Source organism: Endocarpon pusillum, assembly GCF_000464535.1.
Source record: "Endocarpon pusillum Z07020 unplaced genomic scaffold scaffold4259, whole genome shotgun sequence".
NCBI classification, from domain to species: domain Eukaryota; kingdom Fungi; phylum Ascomycota; class Eurotiomycetes; order Verrucariales; family Verrucariaceae; genus Endocarpon; species Endocarpon pusillum.
In genome coordinates, this window is record NW_006916409.1 from 51,435 (window position 1) to 69,718 (window position 18,284).

Here is an 18,284-nt window from a genome sequence, read left to right on the forward strand (position 1 = left end):
CCCCCCCAAAGAAAGATTGCTGTTCGCTGTTCGCTGTTTGCTGTTTCCTGGTGTTTGTCTGATTTCACACTTTCTTTCTATGTCGTTTGCACAAACATCTGTCTCCAGTTCTTGCAAGCTCGTTGCAGATTGTGGGCTGTTCAAAGCGCAAGAGATGCAGCACAATGCTACAATCAGATGTATATAAGCTGGCTCGTTGGCTATTCACAGAATCATGGTGGACAGCCAGGCTTGCCTTATTTGGTAATGTATATTCTGGGCTCATTTTCTACCTGTTCAATCTCACCCAACAGCTCTTTGGAGCAATAAGAAGCTAATGCTGGAATTTTGGCACAAACCATATTACGGAAGATGTGTTCGCACAGCTTTCTTCAGACACGTACTACAACGTATTCGAATCACTGATCATATTGGACTGTGACTTCCATCAGTGTACAAGGAAATTCTAAACACGTTCACTATGACTGTCACTTGTGAGCTGGACCAACCGTGCTTGACCGCCACCTATAAAGTCCTGCCTTCATATCGATGAGCTGTTCACCTTTGGTTAAATTCTGGCCATCCTTCTTCAGCTCGAACAAGCCAGCACGACGCAGCTCTGCTTTTATATAAACATAGAACTCTTCCACGACCGAAATCTGCCTATTCACCCTCATTATGGGCCCTCAGACAGAAAGGTTCCAAGCAGCCCCTTACCTGCAACACAAGATGAGCGACGTCAAATCGCCCAAGCCTTGGCAACCAGCAGTGTTCGGGTCAGAGTGACAGCTGGGAAAATAGGCGCTTTGGACGGGTTACTGGGCTTGTTATCATTGCTAGGCCAGCCACCGCCAGCAACTGCCCCCCCCAAAATAGCTCAGAACCAAACCATGGACAACGACAACAAAAACGGCGCAAAAACAAGAGAACCAATCGTACACCCGCACACAAGTGCTGCAGAAAACTTGGCTTTACTGACCTGCCCAGAGAAATAAGAGACCGCATATATTTCTGGACCCTTAGACCAGACTGTGGTCTAAGCGAGCGATTCTGTGGCAAAAACCATGAACATCTGCACAATGGTATAGGCACCACAAAGATCCTGTGCCTCAATCTTCAGATTCACAGAGAAGCGATTGGCTTGATACTGGCAATTGAGAATGTCCTGGTCCTGCCCAGCACTGGTGGGAGCATGTTCAGATCTATGTTCGCCTTCGGGAAGCCGCGGTTCTTTCACATAGAGACCCGCACCTCTCAATGTCCAATGCCACAACGATTTTGTGAGTTGAATCTGGTTGGATTGCGTTACTTGGCAATCAAGGTCAGATATCTGCTCCCTGGTAAAGGAGAATTCATGCATCCCTTGGCTGACGAGGTGCAACCTATTGCGAGATCTCACAACTATGAGAAATGTATCCGAGCACTGATTCACTCAGCGCGACAAACTGAGGCTGTGCTCTGGAAATGCACCTCGCTACAAACCTTGCGCTTAGTGCTGCAGACAGATGGAATATCATGCTGGCCGATATTTGGTCCCTACGACGAGCGGTGGAATTCGTCGCCGTCACCGAACATGACCATCCGGAGATGAGGGATCCTTTAAGCATGTTCTTGAATGTAGCAAAGTGCAAGAAGTTTCAAACAGCGGCGGAGGAAGACAAGAGCTTCTTTGTTTATGAGCCAAGGCCTTATGGCGGTGAATTTGGGCAGTGGATAACCATCCATTCCTACCAAGACCCGCTTGTTAGACAGTACAACCGCCGTGCTGGGGAACTCGGCATCCGAGCTCATTTCGATCGAACCCTGCACGCCTCATATGTCAAGTTCGAATATGAGGTGGATGTGCCCAAGTTATTTCGTATCGCCTTTCCTAACCCTACTCCTGAACAGGACACAATTTTCGAAGACGAGGTCAGGGATATGGGCCACAGCGAAGCCTTGGTCGATCATGAAGGAGATACCGACGGTGAGCTAGAAGATGGTGGCGATAAGAAATACGCAGTTGAGCCTGCTCCAATGCCCCCCTCGCCAAGATTGATATCATTCCCTCCTCTCGAAGATATCCCAGGCGAACTTCCCCCTCTACCAAACGGCTGCCAAACGGCGCCCTCAGATATATGCCAACGTGGACGCAGCTCAACCGTACCAGCTACGTCCAGAATGTCGCAAGTGTTATGAGCTGTTCGCCTCGTTCGAAGGTCTCGAGCACCATCTTCAACAATTTCCCAGACACCGAATTCCGTTCAAGCGCAAGCAGTACAACGTTCTTAATTACTGGGCTCAGCACGGCGGCGGGCGTAAGTGCTGGACCTGCGCAAAATCTTATACGAGCTTGGAATTTCTTGCAAAGCATCTTGACGATTGTGGGCACCGCCGTGAGGGCATGATCCCACGATGGAAACAGGACAATGGTTGGATGAATCGGAGGGACGGTAAGAGGAAAGCGAGAGAGAAGGCAGCGCAGGAATGGGAATGGCGCAAAGCATATGAGGTTATAGAGCAACTCAGAGAGCAGCCGGATCAAGAGCAGCAGAATGAGGAAGCGGATGAGGAGTAGCGCGAGGGGCCGGTTCTAGCACAGCCTGGCGATGTAACTGTTTAAGCTCACGTCGCTGAGTCCATCGTCCGGCTTTCGCGCAACCAATCAATCAGTCGCTGCTGATCTGAGCCTCGGTGAGTAGCCATCCAGCTGGCACCCGCATTACGCTCGCTCTTCTGCTAACTGGTTTTGTAGCCATCATCCTCAGCCACCAGTCAATGCCCTTGCCTTCACGTTGTGAGCTCTTGCAAACGTTGGCCGACCATCGACCAGCTAACTCTCACCCCCAAATCTATCTTTCTCTTTCTTACAGCACTCCAAAGATGCATAACCAGAACCTCCTTTTGAGCCGTTTGGTTGAGCTCGAGTAGCATCTAATGTTGCTTTTCGCTTGATCCGGCTAAGATAGATTCCTCAGGTCAGACATAAAGTATTCTAGACCAGACAGCCAAAATTGAAGCTTGACACAGGATGCTGATGATTGATATGCAGCAGAGGGCATTCCTAGCTAGTAGAAGAAACTGCTAAGTATTGAAGCTAGCAATACTCAGTTTCCGTCACATTACGAAGTACATACGGAGTACAATGCAACTATATCCAAATTACAGTAGCCCGTATGGTGTCCTATACCAGGATCTCCAAAATTCCAAGACAACGTGATGTTACTCTCTTTTCCCGCAATTGAGCCTCTCAGCAGCTTCGTGGAGGCTTCTGGTCTATTGACATGATTGACCACCTACTCTGTGATTATTCCACCTCTTCCACGACTTATCCTTGATCCACAGCTTGCGCAGTTACGATCCAATATGATCTTCTCCAGGCATATATTTCGTCGGCCGAGTGGAGCTGCCAAAACAGCATTCTCGCTACGCAGAACTCTGACCTGCCTGTAGATTGCCTAACGACCCAATTTCAGTGACACCACACCACCATCGTCGTACCCAGAGGCGTACAATTTCACCTTTCGAGGATCCACAACTGGTGGTGGGAACTCGAAGACAGTAACACTTTGAGGAAGTGCTCCGACACGATCAATTTACCCTTATTATCCATCAGGCACTGTGTTCAAAACACGTCTCTTGTCCATTCCTGCCAGCGATGCGGCCGCCAAGCTTAAACCTCATTCTCGACCATTGGGTTTTCCACCAGAACAGAGATGATCTTCACTCATCTAAAGGTCATTGCAGCACAAACTTTTGCTCATAATTCAGGTCTTGCTTCTGCTCAGCCACTCCCTGGTGTATGATTTCCTTTAATGATCTGCCAAGTCAGTAGAGCAGGTGGGGACGCTGCTGTCGTCGCCCAGCAGCGGATTAACGCCGTTACCATACTACCCAGAGCAATTTGTTTTGTTTGAAGCTGAACATGGACTACTATCGTCAAGAGAAGTAGAGTTTGAAGTATTCTCTGCCTATGTGACTGGCTGGATAGGTATCATATGGGTGCCCTGGCAGGAGCTAGGGGCCACTGAAGGACAAAAGACTGATATCTGAGGGTTTTGTCCGCTTTTGCAAGCTCAGACGAGCGCATGACATGAAGGAGTTAGCCAGGCTCTTGGTAACATCATTGATCATGGGGAGATGTTGTGACTTGATAGTGTCAGACAAAAGCCTGAGGGAGTACCATAAAAGTTCAAGGAAACACTATGCGATCTATAATCAGTAGTGCATCAAGGATGCTTGGCTATTTCCATAAGATAGGGCAAAGTCAAAAGAGATGTGAACCCACCATTGAAAGGTACATGGAAAGAGCCTGGCACTGATTTGGTCAGAACTCTGACCAGCCATGCCGTCCTCACCCGAACTCACAGCATACAAAGAAGTGCTAGGGAATCACTGCACCGGCCGAAGCTGCCACCCTGAGGTCCCTTTAAGAAAGAGAAAAGAATATTTTTTATGTGTTCTCGGTTTTGGCAATTCATCTCATGCATAGTGTCGCTTGAATTTTACAAAGAAGACTGCCTTTAGGAAAAACAAGCACAGCTGTAAAAGTAACTCATTTTTGATTATCATGAACCAATGACGCCTTGGTACGGTACAGAGGTGACAGCAACACATAGGAGACGATTATTTGGTGACACCCAACGAAACATACACGCTTACCTCTTTGAGAATTTGCCTTCCCAAAAGACCTGTATCACCAGCTCCTAACAATATCTGGTCAGTCCCATGTCATAGACAATTGATAGAGATCTACTCAATTGTGGATGGATTGCCTTACCGTGTCGAGCTTGGTGAAGCATATCGATGATGGTTGTTACGATCACGTAAAGCTCCTTCGTGTTCGTTCCAAGCATAATCAGTCGCCGTATAGTGATTCTGATCCGATTTGGTTGACCTGCTGATCCTTGGCCATTTTTCGAAAGTGTCCATTCTCTTGGTGGCATAGCTGAAATATACTTTGAGAAAAGAATCCCCAGAAAAGTGGCATAACTTACTCATATGCTGTATCTTCTCTTCTGTCTGATGGTTCGCGCAAGGCTCTGTGATGCTGAGGGTAGTAGACACCACTTCTGTCATCGTTCCCAATATGTGAATCATACAGACTAGGTATGAAAGTCTTGCGTTCAATCTCCTGATATCTGTCCTTTTGGCTACGGTACTCCCCGTTGGCGCCTATGGCGGTTTTCTTGGCATCATCATACTCCTTGTAGTCCTCGCAATAAGCCTGTGGATATTCACGATTGTCTCTTGTTACTTTTCCCCTTTTTCCGTTCTCTTTTTTTTGCTTCGAAGTTGTTGAGAAGTATCCATCGGGAGGATAGAGCTCGGCCTGCTCCCTTCTATAGTCATCCTCCCCCAATGGAACGAATTTCTTTCGATCTCTGCTCGATCTTTCCCGTACTTTGTCCGTTGGGTAACGTGTAACGCTGTCAGAAGGACGGCTCGAGTGACGAAGTGGACCAGTAACAGGGCGGGAAGTGCCGGTAGGGGGACAGGACAGGTTTCTTAAAGACATAGTGGATACAAGTAGATGGTGATATCGTTGTTGACTCGAGGTACACCCAGGCGATAGCAAAAGAGATGTGCAAATGTACCTTGGAGGCAATAGCAAGTTTTCCAATAGTGGGAAAAACTCAAATCAGGTAGTATTGTACAAAATGTATAAATAGGATTAGATCTGAAAAGAGATATTTTTGCCTCTTATATGCCATCAGGAGCTAGACAGAATTGTAACGCCGCAGGAAAATCTGAGACGCTACTTGACTGTTAATTGATACATCGAGCAAAAACAGCGTCTCGGGTGAGAGCTGCTTTTCTTGTGACGTAAGCAAAAGAGTCCAGAGCCAGTCGATGATATGTCGGTCCGACCAGCAGCAGTGTAGAAGGATTTCGGTGTTACAGCTCAAGGAGATGGTGTGTTGAAGCGAGTTGTCACAATGCTAAATAACAAAGACGCTATTGGCTTGAGGAGGAAGCTGGCACACATGTGACTGTAAAGGATCTCGAAACATGGGAAGGTATTGTTTCGTGTTGAGCATAACCAGGCCATCGACCATTTTAATTGGCCACAAACACTACCCAACGGGCGCCTTGTTCAGACATGCCGGTGAGAGTGAGACCTCGATTATTGGTTGCAACAGGTCGTACCAACGTAGATGGATTTCAAGTTTATGTTGGTCACGTTTCAAAAGATAAACAGCGCTTGGATGCTGTAACTATGAGTAAGCTGCTTACATAATCACTGTCCACCTGAAACGGGCATCTCAGGCTGAGACAATTGTTCCGCGATAATCGCCATCTTGTCTCCTGCTCATTGTCATAGCTCACTTTTCGCCCTACAGCTGGAAGATCTCTTCAAATTTTCTGGATATTTCAAGGGAACTGTTGATTATTAGTCGTGATGACTCTCCATCTCTTTGACCGTTCTACACATATTGACCTCCTGCCACCCGAGGTCCAATGCCATATCTTAAAGCACATACCGAACATGAAAACGCTGTTTGCCTTGCTGAGGGCCTCTCCAAGATACCTACAAGTGTATCGAACCTCTAAGCAAACTGTTCTCTCACACATAACGTGGAACCAGATTACACCGGTTGTTGTGCCAATTGCGCTAGCTGCGCTCCAGCAGCAAGAGCATAGAGCAACACAAAACAATCACGGGACTCTATGCGAAACTCTGGAAAATGCTCGACAGACGACCATGAGAAAATCCTATGAGATTCCGCTAGAAACATCGAGGATGCTGCTGCAGTTTCATGAAAACGTAGAATTTTTCATATCGGACTTTGTTGTCAGCCGCCTCCCTATCATCGAGAACTATCTGTATCCTGAGACATCACACTTGTCGACGAAGGCCTCTTGGTACGGAGCCGCGAGCCCCAAGATAGGTCGTGCTCTATCACAAACTGAATATTCACGACTGGCACGAGCATTTTATCATTTGGAGCTCTACGGTAGTCTCTTCTCTCGCTTGGATGCAGAGGAAGATGATACAAGTGTAAGCGAGCAGTCATGTGACTTTCTGCAAAGTCTCAAAGATTGGGAGCTTGAAGAACTTCTCTGCGTACGGGATTACCTTATTGAAAGACTTACAGAATATCTGAACCAAGTCGAGGATGATTTCATGCAAGGGTTTCTGGAGGATGAGCCACACATCATCGAGACAGCCGGCCCTGACAGCAGATGGAACAATGTTGACTGGTTCTTTTCTGATGATGCCCATGGCCAATTTCAGGAAGGATGGCTGCAGGGTTGCCTATCAAGGGGCTTAGAAGAAATCAGAGCGATATTGACAGCTGATACATCTGAAGCCAGATTTGACGCTCTTGGAAGCACGGATCTTGCACCGAACCCCTTTGGGCGGGCTCTGGAAGCCTTGCCCACAAAACTAAGCCCATGGAGAACGTGTTGTTCTGGGAATGACTGTAAAAATGCTAAATACATCGACGATGCCGAAAAGCACAACGCAGCTTGGTCGTGGGCAATAAAGGGCCGACGCCACCCAAGATCTTTCCCCGACTACGCCAATAACCCAAGTTACACTGGTTTGAGACGTTGGGGGTACATGATCTGGGACTACGAGAGACTGGAAAGCCTGGGGATCCTAAGTCAAGAGTAAGCCTGAGACTCGTTCCATTATCTCGCCTGCTTCTAATCTTTGTTTTTTACCGTAGTGCATACGATGTCTCAATTAGTTGTGGGATAGATCTCGGGAAACGAAGGTTGACACCCAGCGTCGAGCAGCGCACAAGAACACAGGAGGAGATTTGGAAGCGAGAAGGACTAATCTGAGCGGAATGATCTGATGAGCACTGTACCGAGCATGGATGATAATTAAAACAGGAGACTGTGTCGAAAACTGACCCATAAGACCAATACTGCGGGGTCTGGTGCACCTCCAATACTACACGCCTATGCTTGACACCGCCTTAGTATAATAAGGCTCGCTTGCTGACTGCTTGGTGCAAATTTTGTCTCATTCATTATTCCTGGAATGCTGGGTCGATATTCAGACCCGAATCTTGGCCTCTCCAAACCCCATTTTCACATCAAGAGCTAAGCATATCTGAATGCAACCTGAGTGATGAATACACTGCCCTGACCTGTAGCTGTGCAAGGCTGGCCAGAGCCGGAGTAGCCCAGATCAGCCCAGAGCATCAACTGAATTCTACCCTGAGCTCCTCAGTGGGGCCGTATTCTGGGCCACTCTCAGCTCGGGAAGGCCAGTTTGGTGCCCTCCAGGCTGTTTAGGATCCATTTCCTAGCCTGGTACACCAGGCAGACTTTGACATGTTTTTTTAAATGTGACAAGTCAAGTGACACCAAGAGAAGAATGTATCTTCACCATGGTTTCAGAATCTGATGTTGAATCTCTCACATGGCCAACCAAGATCGCAATGGGATTCCGCAGAGGAGTGGTCAGAGGAGTGCCTATGGAGCCAGTGGGTAGCCCTTGTTGATGAGAGGAGGACTCTCCTCTCCTTCTGAAGACGCTGCTCAAGGATTAGTTTTTGGTTGTATAACATAGGCAATATCGAGTACTAATTCCCTCCCATTTCACTCTCTGTCGTAGTGGCCTCACTTCCACACAAATCTTTTGTCATCCTGCCTACAATTCCCATCACACGTAACTATCCATTACCTAAAGAATTAGACACCTTTGAAATTTCTAACATAGAGACTTCAGCGTCTTCCTTTGGCTCGGATAGGTTGAAGAGTTGGATACCCCCATTTATAAGCGGCAATGACCCACAACTTTTCATGCCATTCTCTAACACAGCTGAATTGATCCATCCGGTCGATCCCGTAGTCTTTCATATTTAGGAAATCCTCAATCTGGCTAATGCAGTCTTGGTTGGTGTCTTCGGTCCCAGATCCAAACTGGATTCCTCGTACCTTTACGCCGCTTCGTGTGTTCCAGGATAGCTCGACAACCTTTCTCGTTGGTACCCATTTGATCATCCCATCAAAACCATATCTGAACGCAGGACGCAGATAGCCCCTATGAACAGAGTTCCGTCAGTGTCTTTCCTCCTTTCCCTGGTCTGCGTAGCATGGATCTTACCGGAAAAAGCATAGAAGTTCGGCCTTGTCATTCTTTGCTAGTTGTCCAAGGCAACGAATGAGGGCCGCTTTGGCGTTTAAGGTCATGGCAATTTTGAACTATACCAATAGATTAATCTCTGCGGTGTTGGAGCGCTGGCTCGGCTTGACGGGACAATGAAATGGAACACACTAGGACTCACAAGGCGAGGTACGGAGATTAGCAGCATATGATTCTCCTAATTCAAGTGCAGCTTGGTAGATGGTGCTCTACTCTCTCTGCTTCTGCGTACCTCACTCCGCAGGCCCTTGATCGGTGGGAATGCTGCATCGTGATGCAAGGACATTGAGGAATCTTTCCGTACCTTATTCACGTTTTCGTTCTTCCCACGAAACTTTAAGCATTGATTTTCGTAGAGAAATATATGCTTGTTGACGGTTTTTTCCTGGCCCTCTTCCAGTTTCACGGCCTCTGAAGCACTGGAATCGATCAAGATTTTAGTTTTCTTGCATATAGCAAGTCTGTGCTGTCCAAGGTCATAGAAGACAAATTCATATTCTTCACCTGGGAACCAGTGGTATAGCCGATCTACCGTTTTAATCGCAAACGAGGTACAGACCCCGGAACGGCCGGCAACCAGCCAATGGAGGGCACCTCCATCTTTGATACTGTCCTCGAACATGTTCTGATTTGTTACGGCCCCAACTAAATTCGGTTCAGAAACATAATCCTCAATAGTTGCTTGCCTTGGGGATTGACCGTTCTGGGGTATCACAGTGGACTTGTCGATTAAGTACTGAATCATGTCGAGATTCGTATAAGGACCCTCACAATAAACTTGGCAATATGCCTTCGTCGCCGGTACAAACAAGGGGGATTGGTGGGAAGATATCATGATGCTGATCTGTTCTTGAAAGGGACTTGAAGGGTACTGTGGACGCTGTAATATTGGGATGGAAGTAAGCTATTTCTACCATGATTATATATGCTCTCGCGTTCCATTCCTTCAAGCATGATCTCGCACAAACATTACACAACAGGACTCACTTCTTTCGAACTCGACCGGAGGATTTAGGATAAAATAGAAGTCGGGACACCTCGATCCCTCTTCGCGTTGGACGGTGAGCTCGGGCCTGAAGTGTATCAGTACTGGTTGGAGTGTCCACATATCGTTGGAATGAGTTGTGCAGATTTCCTAGACTTAGGCACGTTGTCAATAGAGCCAACTCTAAAGCTATGTGCCTTCTAGCATCAGTCTTTTGCAGCAGTCTCATTCAAGTGGTGATTGAGCTCATCTAGTGGGGCCATATCTGCAAGATGTAGGAATATGAAGTTCCCAACATAAGTTACCTTACCCAATAACAAGGCAGAAATTAGGTTGGTGAGATTCCACCTGAAAGACGAGGTAGGACCAAGAGTAAGAATGGTAACTTTGACTCGAGGGTTCTGAAACGCTTCGGGCGTTTTTCAGCTTCGGAATGAGTTACAAGGTCCGAAAAGATGCATCCTCTCAGCCACCTCTCGAGCTGTTAGGTGGCTTCGGGCCCAGCGAACCACATGAAACACGAGCTCGTGGCACCCACATCTGGCTCACATCAGGACCTGAAAATGAAGGTGGCTAGAATCATTGGGGGCGCGTGGCCGTGGGGCCCCCCAGAGTCTTTCGGAATCATTTGTGTTGCGTTCACATCCCACTGCTCGTCTCAAGATTTGGGCCTCGAGGTAAGGATCTTGCAAAGATAGCAGAGGTGGCTACAAGCAGCGTGCCAGATGTTATTTGTGCTCTTAGCGCACTCAAGAACACCGGATTTTGCTAAGTACGATGGTTCCAAATAGCTATTTTCCAATACAACAATGCCCTGCAGCCAAGGCGAAGGAAAACCTATAACTGATTGAGAAGAAAATACACCTTCTTGTCTAGCTGCAAATTAAACATTATTATAAAAGCGTCAGGGCACGGCCTGGAACTGTACGCCTCTATCTCCCGACTTTTAAGCAGCGCGAAGACTTTTACCAAGAACCCTTGGCGCTTATATGGCTACATCCGCCAATTGCACATGGCATTAAACTAACGATGCTAATACAGCGGTACCCTTGCTAAACCGTTAAGACACTCCATTCAATAAATGTATTAGAGTATCACCTACACATTGGATATCCTAGTGAACGGAACCTACTTAAATGTCAGCTCCATTAGCTGAAACTGAAATGACAGCCATCACCCGTACTCAAATCTTGCAACCACATTGTACGATCAATCCGTTACAATTTATTTTTACAACCAAAACTATCAACTTTTTCAATTTCAATTCATCATTGAGCTCGCTTTCGTAAAGAAGATGGCCTCTCTTGACGAGGTCATCAGAGCAACGCAAAAGGCAAGAGAAGTTGCCAAAGCTCGCTTGAAAAATAATCCCGAGGAGGTCCGACGCAGTCAAGGTCAGCTTACATGCCTAGACTCAAGTGAACTGTTGACTAATACAAAATCTTTGAACACAGAAAAATATAAAGGAATCCCTATGGACCCTGAGGCTGCACAGGAGTTGATAGACCGTCTACAGACTCCGGGGAATCGTTCTGCGGCTGGACCCGACGAGAATACTGCTCCTCGGCCAAAAATTCCTGCCGATCAACGAACAGGAACCAAACAGAGCTCAATAACCAGTCATGGAGGTCCAGTCAGCCAGAACCATACAGCTGGGCCTGAAGCACCAAGCAACCAAGGACCTCGTGTCGGCCAGGAGGGGGCAGTCAGTCGTCATGTCCTAAATCCAGCAAGATCCAGCCCCAGAGCAAGCTCTCCAGCGCCAGCCGGTCAGGGAATCCTACATCAGGCAAGACTAAACTCTCGAGGAAGCTCGCCAAAGCCGGCAACCCAAATCGCGAACAGGCAGGGTGGTGATCAAAACCAGAATACAAGGGCAGAGCAAGAAATCGTCAAAAACCAACTGGGTGCCTTGGAGGCTAAAATGAGACAAATAGCCACCTTATTCTCAAAGCCCGAGGATGTGATGAGAGTTGTGCAAATGTTACGAGATGCAAAAGTGGAAGTAGGGCAACTGGAACCTGTCAGTTGAGAGAAAACGGAAGGGACATATACAATAGTAGACAAACGGAGAGAGAGTGTGTAGGTGGCTGAAACATGGGGACCACTATCTTCGAGGTACAACAGGGGTAGTTACAAGAGTAGGGAAGCCGAGGGGAAGAGTCGAGATGAAAGTAGGCAGAGCGCTAGTCTAGCATTTAAATTTTCCCACAAACTTACGCCTCAGAGTACTCACTCATTGGGACTGGCCGGGCATATCGATGATTGATGACTGATTCAATCTCTGAATGACCCTTGATTTGCTCTTACTACGGTAGGAGGCATAAGTATTGGTAGCTTCTGTTAGAAGTCGTAGCAAACAGCGTACGGAAGTGCCAATTCACTTGATTGAGTTACTCCTATCAAGAAGAGCATTTGCTCATACTAATAGCTATAGAAGCGCATTACTGTAACAGCTCAGAAACAGCATTTGGCGTTCAATTCGTACAGCAATGCTCACTGCCATAAATAACAGGGCGTAACAGTTACAAGAGCGTTTCGTGCGTTTTGCATGCGGGGACCCTTGTACCATCATGCTAATACGTAACAGATACGTATCATATGTGCAGGGATTCTGACAGCTTCAAGCTAGAAATTCTGTATTTAACACAGTCTCAACGAATCTGTACATTACTGAAACGATGTTAGTCTGGATGGTTCTCAGAATAGAGCCAGTCATCATGATTAGTGAGGGGTCAAATTTACAATGACTCTGGAGGGCGGCGGACCCTTGTATCAAAAAACTAGCTATCACTAGCTCACGCTAACAATATTAGTGCCTCTACGGGAGTAGTTTCCGGGATCCGGGTAAGCTGCCAAGATGATCAAATTCACCTGATTCTATCCGTTGCAGGTTTAGGCAACTTGATCTTGCAAGCAATTCATTGTCGCTGATTTGAATTTCGTCTACCAATTCCTTTGATACTTCTATCCACGCCTACTTTAAGTCCGTACATTCGATCTTCTGAAAGAAGCCTCCAAACCAACCATGTCTCCACGTCAGGATACTTATCTGTCCCTCTGCTTGGAGCAGGCATCCAAGTCGCCTTTGCACTACCGCCATGGCTGCATAATTGTTAGAGGAGGCAAAGTCATTGGTCGTGGGTTCAATCACTATCGTCCAGGCTTCAACGGTGGGGCTCTGAAGAACGGGCGCAGCAAGACAGCGAGTGATATGCTAGTGCAGCAGAAGCCCCAGCAGAAGCCCAAGCAGAAGAACAAATTCAACAGAAGGGATGAGGATCTCCATGCCTGCGGTGGGAGAGCAGATGCTCATATGGCGTTGTCTATGCATGCAGAGATGATGGCCATCCGATCCGCCTTGTCCTTGTCCTCCCACCCGTCCGGTGCCTCGGCTCGTTCCAACGCGTGGTATGAAACACCGTGCTTCAGATCACCAGGTCTTGGTAAACAAGAACGTAGATTACGAAAAGAGAAGATTCAACAATACGTGGAAAGAATCTGCAAGACAACAGAGAAGACTGGAGGGAAGATCGAGTCCGGTGGCTTCACAACACAGAAAGACGTGTGGCGTTTTGAACCCGATATACGTGGACTCCTCCAAGCTCAACAACAATGCTCCCAACCAGCCTGGCCACAACCCGACCACAGATCAGAAGACGAACGAGAAGAAGACGAACGAGAAGAAGAATCCTTCTACAGCTCCGCGTCAGTACGAAGTAGGCCAGTACCTGTATGAAGATCATATTCAGGAGGAAAATCCTGTGCGTTTAGCAAAATCCAAACAACGGAGATGCACGCCAGGTGGCGCTCCACATCAAGATCAGGGGCCTATGCTGGTACCAGCAGCTAAGACTCTTCCAAAGGCCAGGAAACTCCCGCAGAGGCTGGACAGCCGCCTTAACGGAGCAGATCTCTATGTTGTCCGGCAGGCATGGCAGCATCGCAGTATGAAGAGGAACAGCCAGCCTGAATTGAAACAAGACGACGCACTGTCCTCTATACGCTCAGATCTGTCGGAGACGTTGAGCGCACCTTGCTCGCCGAAAGGTCCGCTATCACTTCATGATGAGCTCAAGTGTAGTGCGCCTCCACCACCGAAGCTCGCTCTGCAGGAAGGTTCGCAATGCGAGCCACAGTTTTCCGCTACATCTTCAAGACCTTGTTATCGATGCATATTATACATGGAGTGGGCTGGAATAAGACGAGTGTTTTGGACTAATGAGGATGAGTATTGGGAAGGAGGCAAAGTCAGGGACCTTGTGGATGCTTTGGGACTGAACCAGGCCAGCAATGGTGCCTCTGAGGACACCAGCGCAGGCATATTTATCACTAAGCATGAAATACTCATGATGAGGCGCCAGATGGGTGATCATCAGGGACAGAAAGGACGATGAAAGGAGATAGTCTCATTCGTCACAAACCGGTAAGCTATGATGTTGTTCTGTAATATCGTTTCAGTAGCTAGTGTACCTTAAGTGCATAGTCCTCGAGCGTGGTAAAACTGTCATTCCCCCTGTCTCACGAGTCATTTAATTGAATCGATGCAGCTACAGTACTACGTGCGTCGTACATCGCTGAGTAAATTGGCAGAAAGGCCAATAATGCACTGTGATGTAACATGCCATCTGCAGTTCCCTCCAAGGCGAATGTTGGCACTACTGCGAGGGTAATGCGAACACGTTGAAAAGGAGAAAGATCCATTGAAAGAAAAAGGGGACGTGGGGTTGAAGCTAGGGAGCAGCCGCCGCCGGCGTAACTCAATCTATTGGTGCTGTCTGCAATGCCTGAGCAACGTTACCTTTCACTCCTTCTCTGACGTCAAACGCTCAATATGCAAAGTCCTTGTTGACAAAGCAAAGTCTTCAATTGACAGCAGCTTCATATTGTTCCTTACGAGGTCGCCACTTTGAGTTCATCATCATTTAGCGGAATGGCTAGAGGCGCGAGGTAATGCCGCTTCTTTAGCGGCTCACTTCGTCCATGGGCCCCATGACCAGATCTGGGAACAAGCATGCTCTGTTCGTGTTTTTATGGCCTAACATGGGCTACCCCTAACTATCTTATCGTCGTCAAGGGAGCTGATCTTCCCAAGACTCCCATTAGCAGTATTAGACAGTCCCTTTCGACTAGCGAAGAGATTCCCCTGAGAGCTAACTAACCATCGCGTTAGGCGCTCTATGCCACATTTCCAACTATTATTTTTAGTTCAGCCCACCTGCTCATTAACTTACGCTGCTGGCTCCCGGCTTGGGCCATGGGCGGCCTCTGGCTGCATCTTTTCTTCTCTTTTGACGTCCCTCTCGCGCTTCGTTGTGTATGTTTTCATATCCTTGCAGGTAATTTTGTTCGCACAGCGGATGCCGGCCATGGCAAACCCATATCAAGTTCGTCCTTTCGCGGTGGATCCAAAGCGTGTTCATCGCGGTTCATTGAGCCCGGATGATGCAGCTGCCATGTCTGGGGGACGGTATGGCTCCTGCACATCCTGATCATTTCCCTAATGGATTATTTGCTGGATGAACGGTGGAGGCATCTTGAAGGGCCGCATCGGCTGACATATTGCAGACAGCCAACCGTCTACGACAACACCGAGATATTCTTTCAGCAGGTCAAGACAGTCATGACCCACATTCCCCGCAACGGATCACTAAGTTCTCTCGATTCTATCCCCTCCCAACGATCCTCAAATACATCGTGGGTTTCCAATTATACGCAGCCTACGGTACCCTCGCCAGAACCAGGCACTTTCTCCCTTGGTTCGAAACCTTCCCATCCCGGCTTGCAACGAGGCCCAATCTTCAAGAGAATATCGCAAGGAGTGTACGACTGTATACTAGAGCAATTACAAGACCTGCACTCGGACAGACTGTCACCGAGTTGCGCAACATGCTATATGCGCGATCTCGTAGCTCTACAACTCACAAGCCGGTCATGGGACAGGGCAGTCCGAAAGACATTGTGAGACGATACGCCCATTTTTGGTGGACTCCACACTGACGTATACAGATATTCCAAAATACATATCTCGGACAATGATTCTCCAACCCAGCTGAAGAAATACAAGATGAAATATGGTACAAGGCTGAGGTTGCTACGACGGACATTGCGGGAAAGGCGGATGCTTGGGGCTCTTGTCAAAGAGCTCACCGTACCGGATCCGGCAATACCACCTTTGTTGCCGAACGCCAGGCCGAATCCTGGGTTTGTAGAATATCGAGATCTCCTTGCCTCGCTGGTTATGGTGTGTCCGAATTTAGAACGACTCCAGGGTTTCTACACTTTTTACAACCACGAATTCGATCGTCTGACACACGCTCTGTCGACTCGAAGAAGACTCAAGGAGCACGTATGGATAGTCTCTGAAAATCAAGCCGTTACAGAACGATCACATTACCAGGTCTCACCAGGCCTGTTAGATGAGCATCAGGTCTACCAATTCATGCATTATCATTACGCCTGGTCTCAGCTAGAAACCTTGATGTTCTGTTCTCCAGGTGGCACAGGGGTACTCGAGCACGAACTATTTCTCAGAGTATTCCCACTCTTACCCTCTCTAAGACACCTTTGCGTATCCTGCTTTGATGGAGACGATTTTATGGACCAGACTTTGCTTGCACTTCCAGCACTAATCTCTCTACGGCTGGAGGAATGCCCAGGCATTTCCGGATCTGGTCTCTCTCGTTGGGCTGCCTCGCCCGCTGCGCACACAGTGGAGTCTCTCACGCTTATTCACCAGAATCTGGGGGAACTCGTAACGATTTCTAAGATTCTGACTTCACTGCCCCAGCTTCTGAAATTTACCATCGTTCAAGCAGATATCAGTCCGGCTATACCAGACAGTATTATGATCTTTCAGCCTATTCTGGCCTCGCCAACACTAAAGCATCTTCACTGGGATGTAGCCCCCTCTGGTCAATACACCTCTACCAAATACTATGCCGACTTACCACCATCCAGCCAGGGGAGTCAAACGGCAAACTCTCATCTCGCAGCTTCCATCCTCCATGCCGGATTTCCCAATTTAGTTGCTCTGCGAGCCCCTCAAGACCTTGATCCTCCAGGTGTCCTCCAGGAGGTCTGTCGTCCTACCACAAATGCCTCGATTCTGCTTCCAGCTGACCGGTATGGCCTACCTCCTAAGTCACGAGGAAGCAAATCGGCCATGCCAGAGGTTCTCCCAACGAACAACTCTCTGCATGCCGCCCGCGTTCGTGCCCAGAGCTACATTGACTCCGCTTCGAAATCCGAGAAAGAGTTTTGCAAGGTCATTATCACCGACCACAGCAACCAAGAAGCATCAAGCCATAAATCAAGTTCCTCCAACCATTCCGTATCCACAGATCCAACAGATCCAGGAGACCTGTTCTCTGATCCGCAAGATCCCTGTCTCGACACTGGCGCTGATCGTGCACTTTCTCCGATGACTCAGTCCAACAAACAGTTCTCCACCGCCATTTCATCTATGCTTGATGCCTCATCGAGTGAGGAAAAGACTACATCCGTCTGTCGCAGCGACCCCATGCAGCCCGTCAAACTTCATGAATACAGCTTTGCTCCTTTCCTTGGGCGGGTATCTGTCTCTGTCTCATCACCTGCCTCCTCTGTTCTCAACCCGCCACGCTTCAATCTCCTACCTGATGTCCCTGGGTATGATATGGAGGGCGGGATTATAGGTTGGGCAGACCTCTTGAGGCTTAAAGAGAAAGATGACCGGGCTGTTAATGGACCTGCGTGGATTAGGGACGGATGTACGGGACGATGGAACCAGGGATGCGCTCGAGGTCCAGGATGGTGGAGGCACACGGAGAGGGAGAGAAGGAGTGGAAGGATTATCGGAACGGGCCACTTCTTTTAGTGAACCGGGATATGTTGGGTCGGTTTTGTTCTGACTATCCCAGGGTTCGTTGTGCTTTGCTCTTTGTGCCATTTCGGCGAAGTCACCGTTGATCAGGATGATATATGCAGCCAGCCTGGAATGTTGCTATTTATACCATTGATCATTTCACTAATCATCAGTCTGAGTCGCTGCAAGCGAATAGCAGTGAGCACAACGGGACAAAAGAAAGACTATACCTACCATAGCAATGTATTAAGAGCAATTAATGAAAACTCTCCAATAATGCCAAAGGAAGTCAATTATCCTAAAACTGTTTACTCCACCAGAAGGATCTCTGCTGCTAAGTTAGTTTATAGCAGATCGGGAATCAAGCATTGCCAAGAGCTACCATT

The 18,284-nt window shown here is 47.9% G+C and overlaps 7 protein-coding genes across 7 annotated transcripts; 5 read left to right on the forward strand and 2 right to left on the reverse strand.

Annotated features, from left to right (window-relative positions):
* Positions 1–1,443: 1,443 nt before the first annotated feature.
* Positions 1,444–2,536, forward strand: EPUS_08345 (uncharacterized protein; the record flags this gene model as incomplete). The annotated part of the gene is made up of 2 exons (XM_007805377.1): positions 1,444–1,980; positions 2,048–2,536. 2 exons carry the CDS (start codon positions 1,444–1,446, stop codon positions 2,534–2,536), a joined length of 1,026 nt encoding a protein of 341 aa, XP_007803568.1.
* A 2,198-nt stretch (positions 2,537–4,734) lies between these two features.
* Positions 4,735–5,476, reverse strand: EPUS_08346 (uncharacterized protein; the record flags this gene model as incomplete). The annotated part of the gene is made up of 2 exons (XM_007805378.1): positions 4,735–4,906; positions 4,956–5,476. The coding sequence occupies 2 exons, from the start codon at positions 5,474–5,476 to the stop codon at positions 4,735–4,737; spliced, it is 693 nt and encodes a 230-aa protein (XP_007803569.1).
* Positions 5,477–6,448: 972 nt separating this feature from the next.
* On the forward strand, positions 6,449–7,582 carry EPUS_08347 (uncharacterized protein; the record flags this gene model as incomplete). The annotated part of the gene is made up of 1 exon (XM_007805379.1): positions 6,449–7,582. One exon carries the CDS (start codon positions 6,449–6,451, stop codon positions 7,580–7,582), a length of 1,134 nt encoding a protein of 377 aa, XP_007803570.1.
* A 1,064-nt stretch (positions 7,583–8,646) lies between these two features.
* Positions 8,647–9,902, reverse strand: EPUS_08348 (uncharacterized protein; the record flags this gene model as incomplete). The annotated part of the gene is made up of 3 exons (XM_007805380.1): positions 8,647–8,965; positions 9,029–9,126; positions 9,300–9,902. 3 exons carry the CDS (start codon positions 9,900–9,902, stop codon positions 8,647–8,649), a joined length of 1,020 nt encoding a protein of 339 aa, XP_007803571.1.
* A 1,444-nt stretch (positions 9,903–11,346) lies between these two features.
* Positions 11,347–12,084, forward strand: EPUS_08349 (uncharacterized protein; the record flags this gene model as incomplete). The annotated part of the gene is made up of 2 exons (XM_007805381.1): positions 11,347–11,446; positions 11,507–12,084. The coding sequence occupies 2 exons, from the start codon at positions 11,347–11,349 to the stop codon at positions 12,082–12,084; spliced, it is 678 nt and encodes a 225-aa protein (XP_007803572.1).
* Positions 12,085–13,080: 996 nt separating this feature from the next.
* On the forward strand, positions 13,081–14,449 carry EPUS_08350 (uncharacterized protein; the record flags this gene model as incomplete). The annotated part of the gene is made up of 2 exons (XM_007805382.1): positions 13,081–13,498; positions 13,551–14,449. 2 exons carry the CDS (start codon positions 13,081–13,083, stop codon positions 14,447–14,449), a joined length of 1,317 nt encoding a protein of 438 aa, XP_007803573.1.
* Positions 14,450–15,421: 972 nt separating this feature from the next.
* On the forward strand, positions 15,422–17,910 carry EPUS_08351 (uncharacterized protein; the record flags this gene model as incomplete). The annotated part of the gene is made up of 3 exons (XM_007805383.1): positions 15,422–15,522; positions 15,621–16,013; positions 16,062–17,910. The coding sequence occupies 3 exons, from the start codon at positions 15,422–15,424 to the stop codon at positions 17,908–17,910; spliced, it is 2,343 nt and encodes a 780-aa protein (XP_007803574.1).
* Positions 17,911–18,284: the final 374 nt, after the last annotated feature.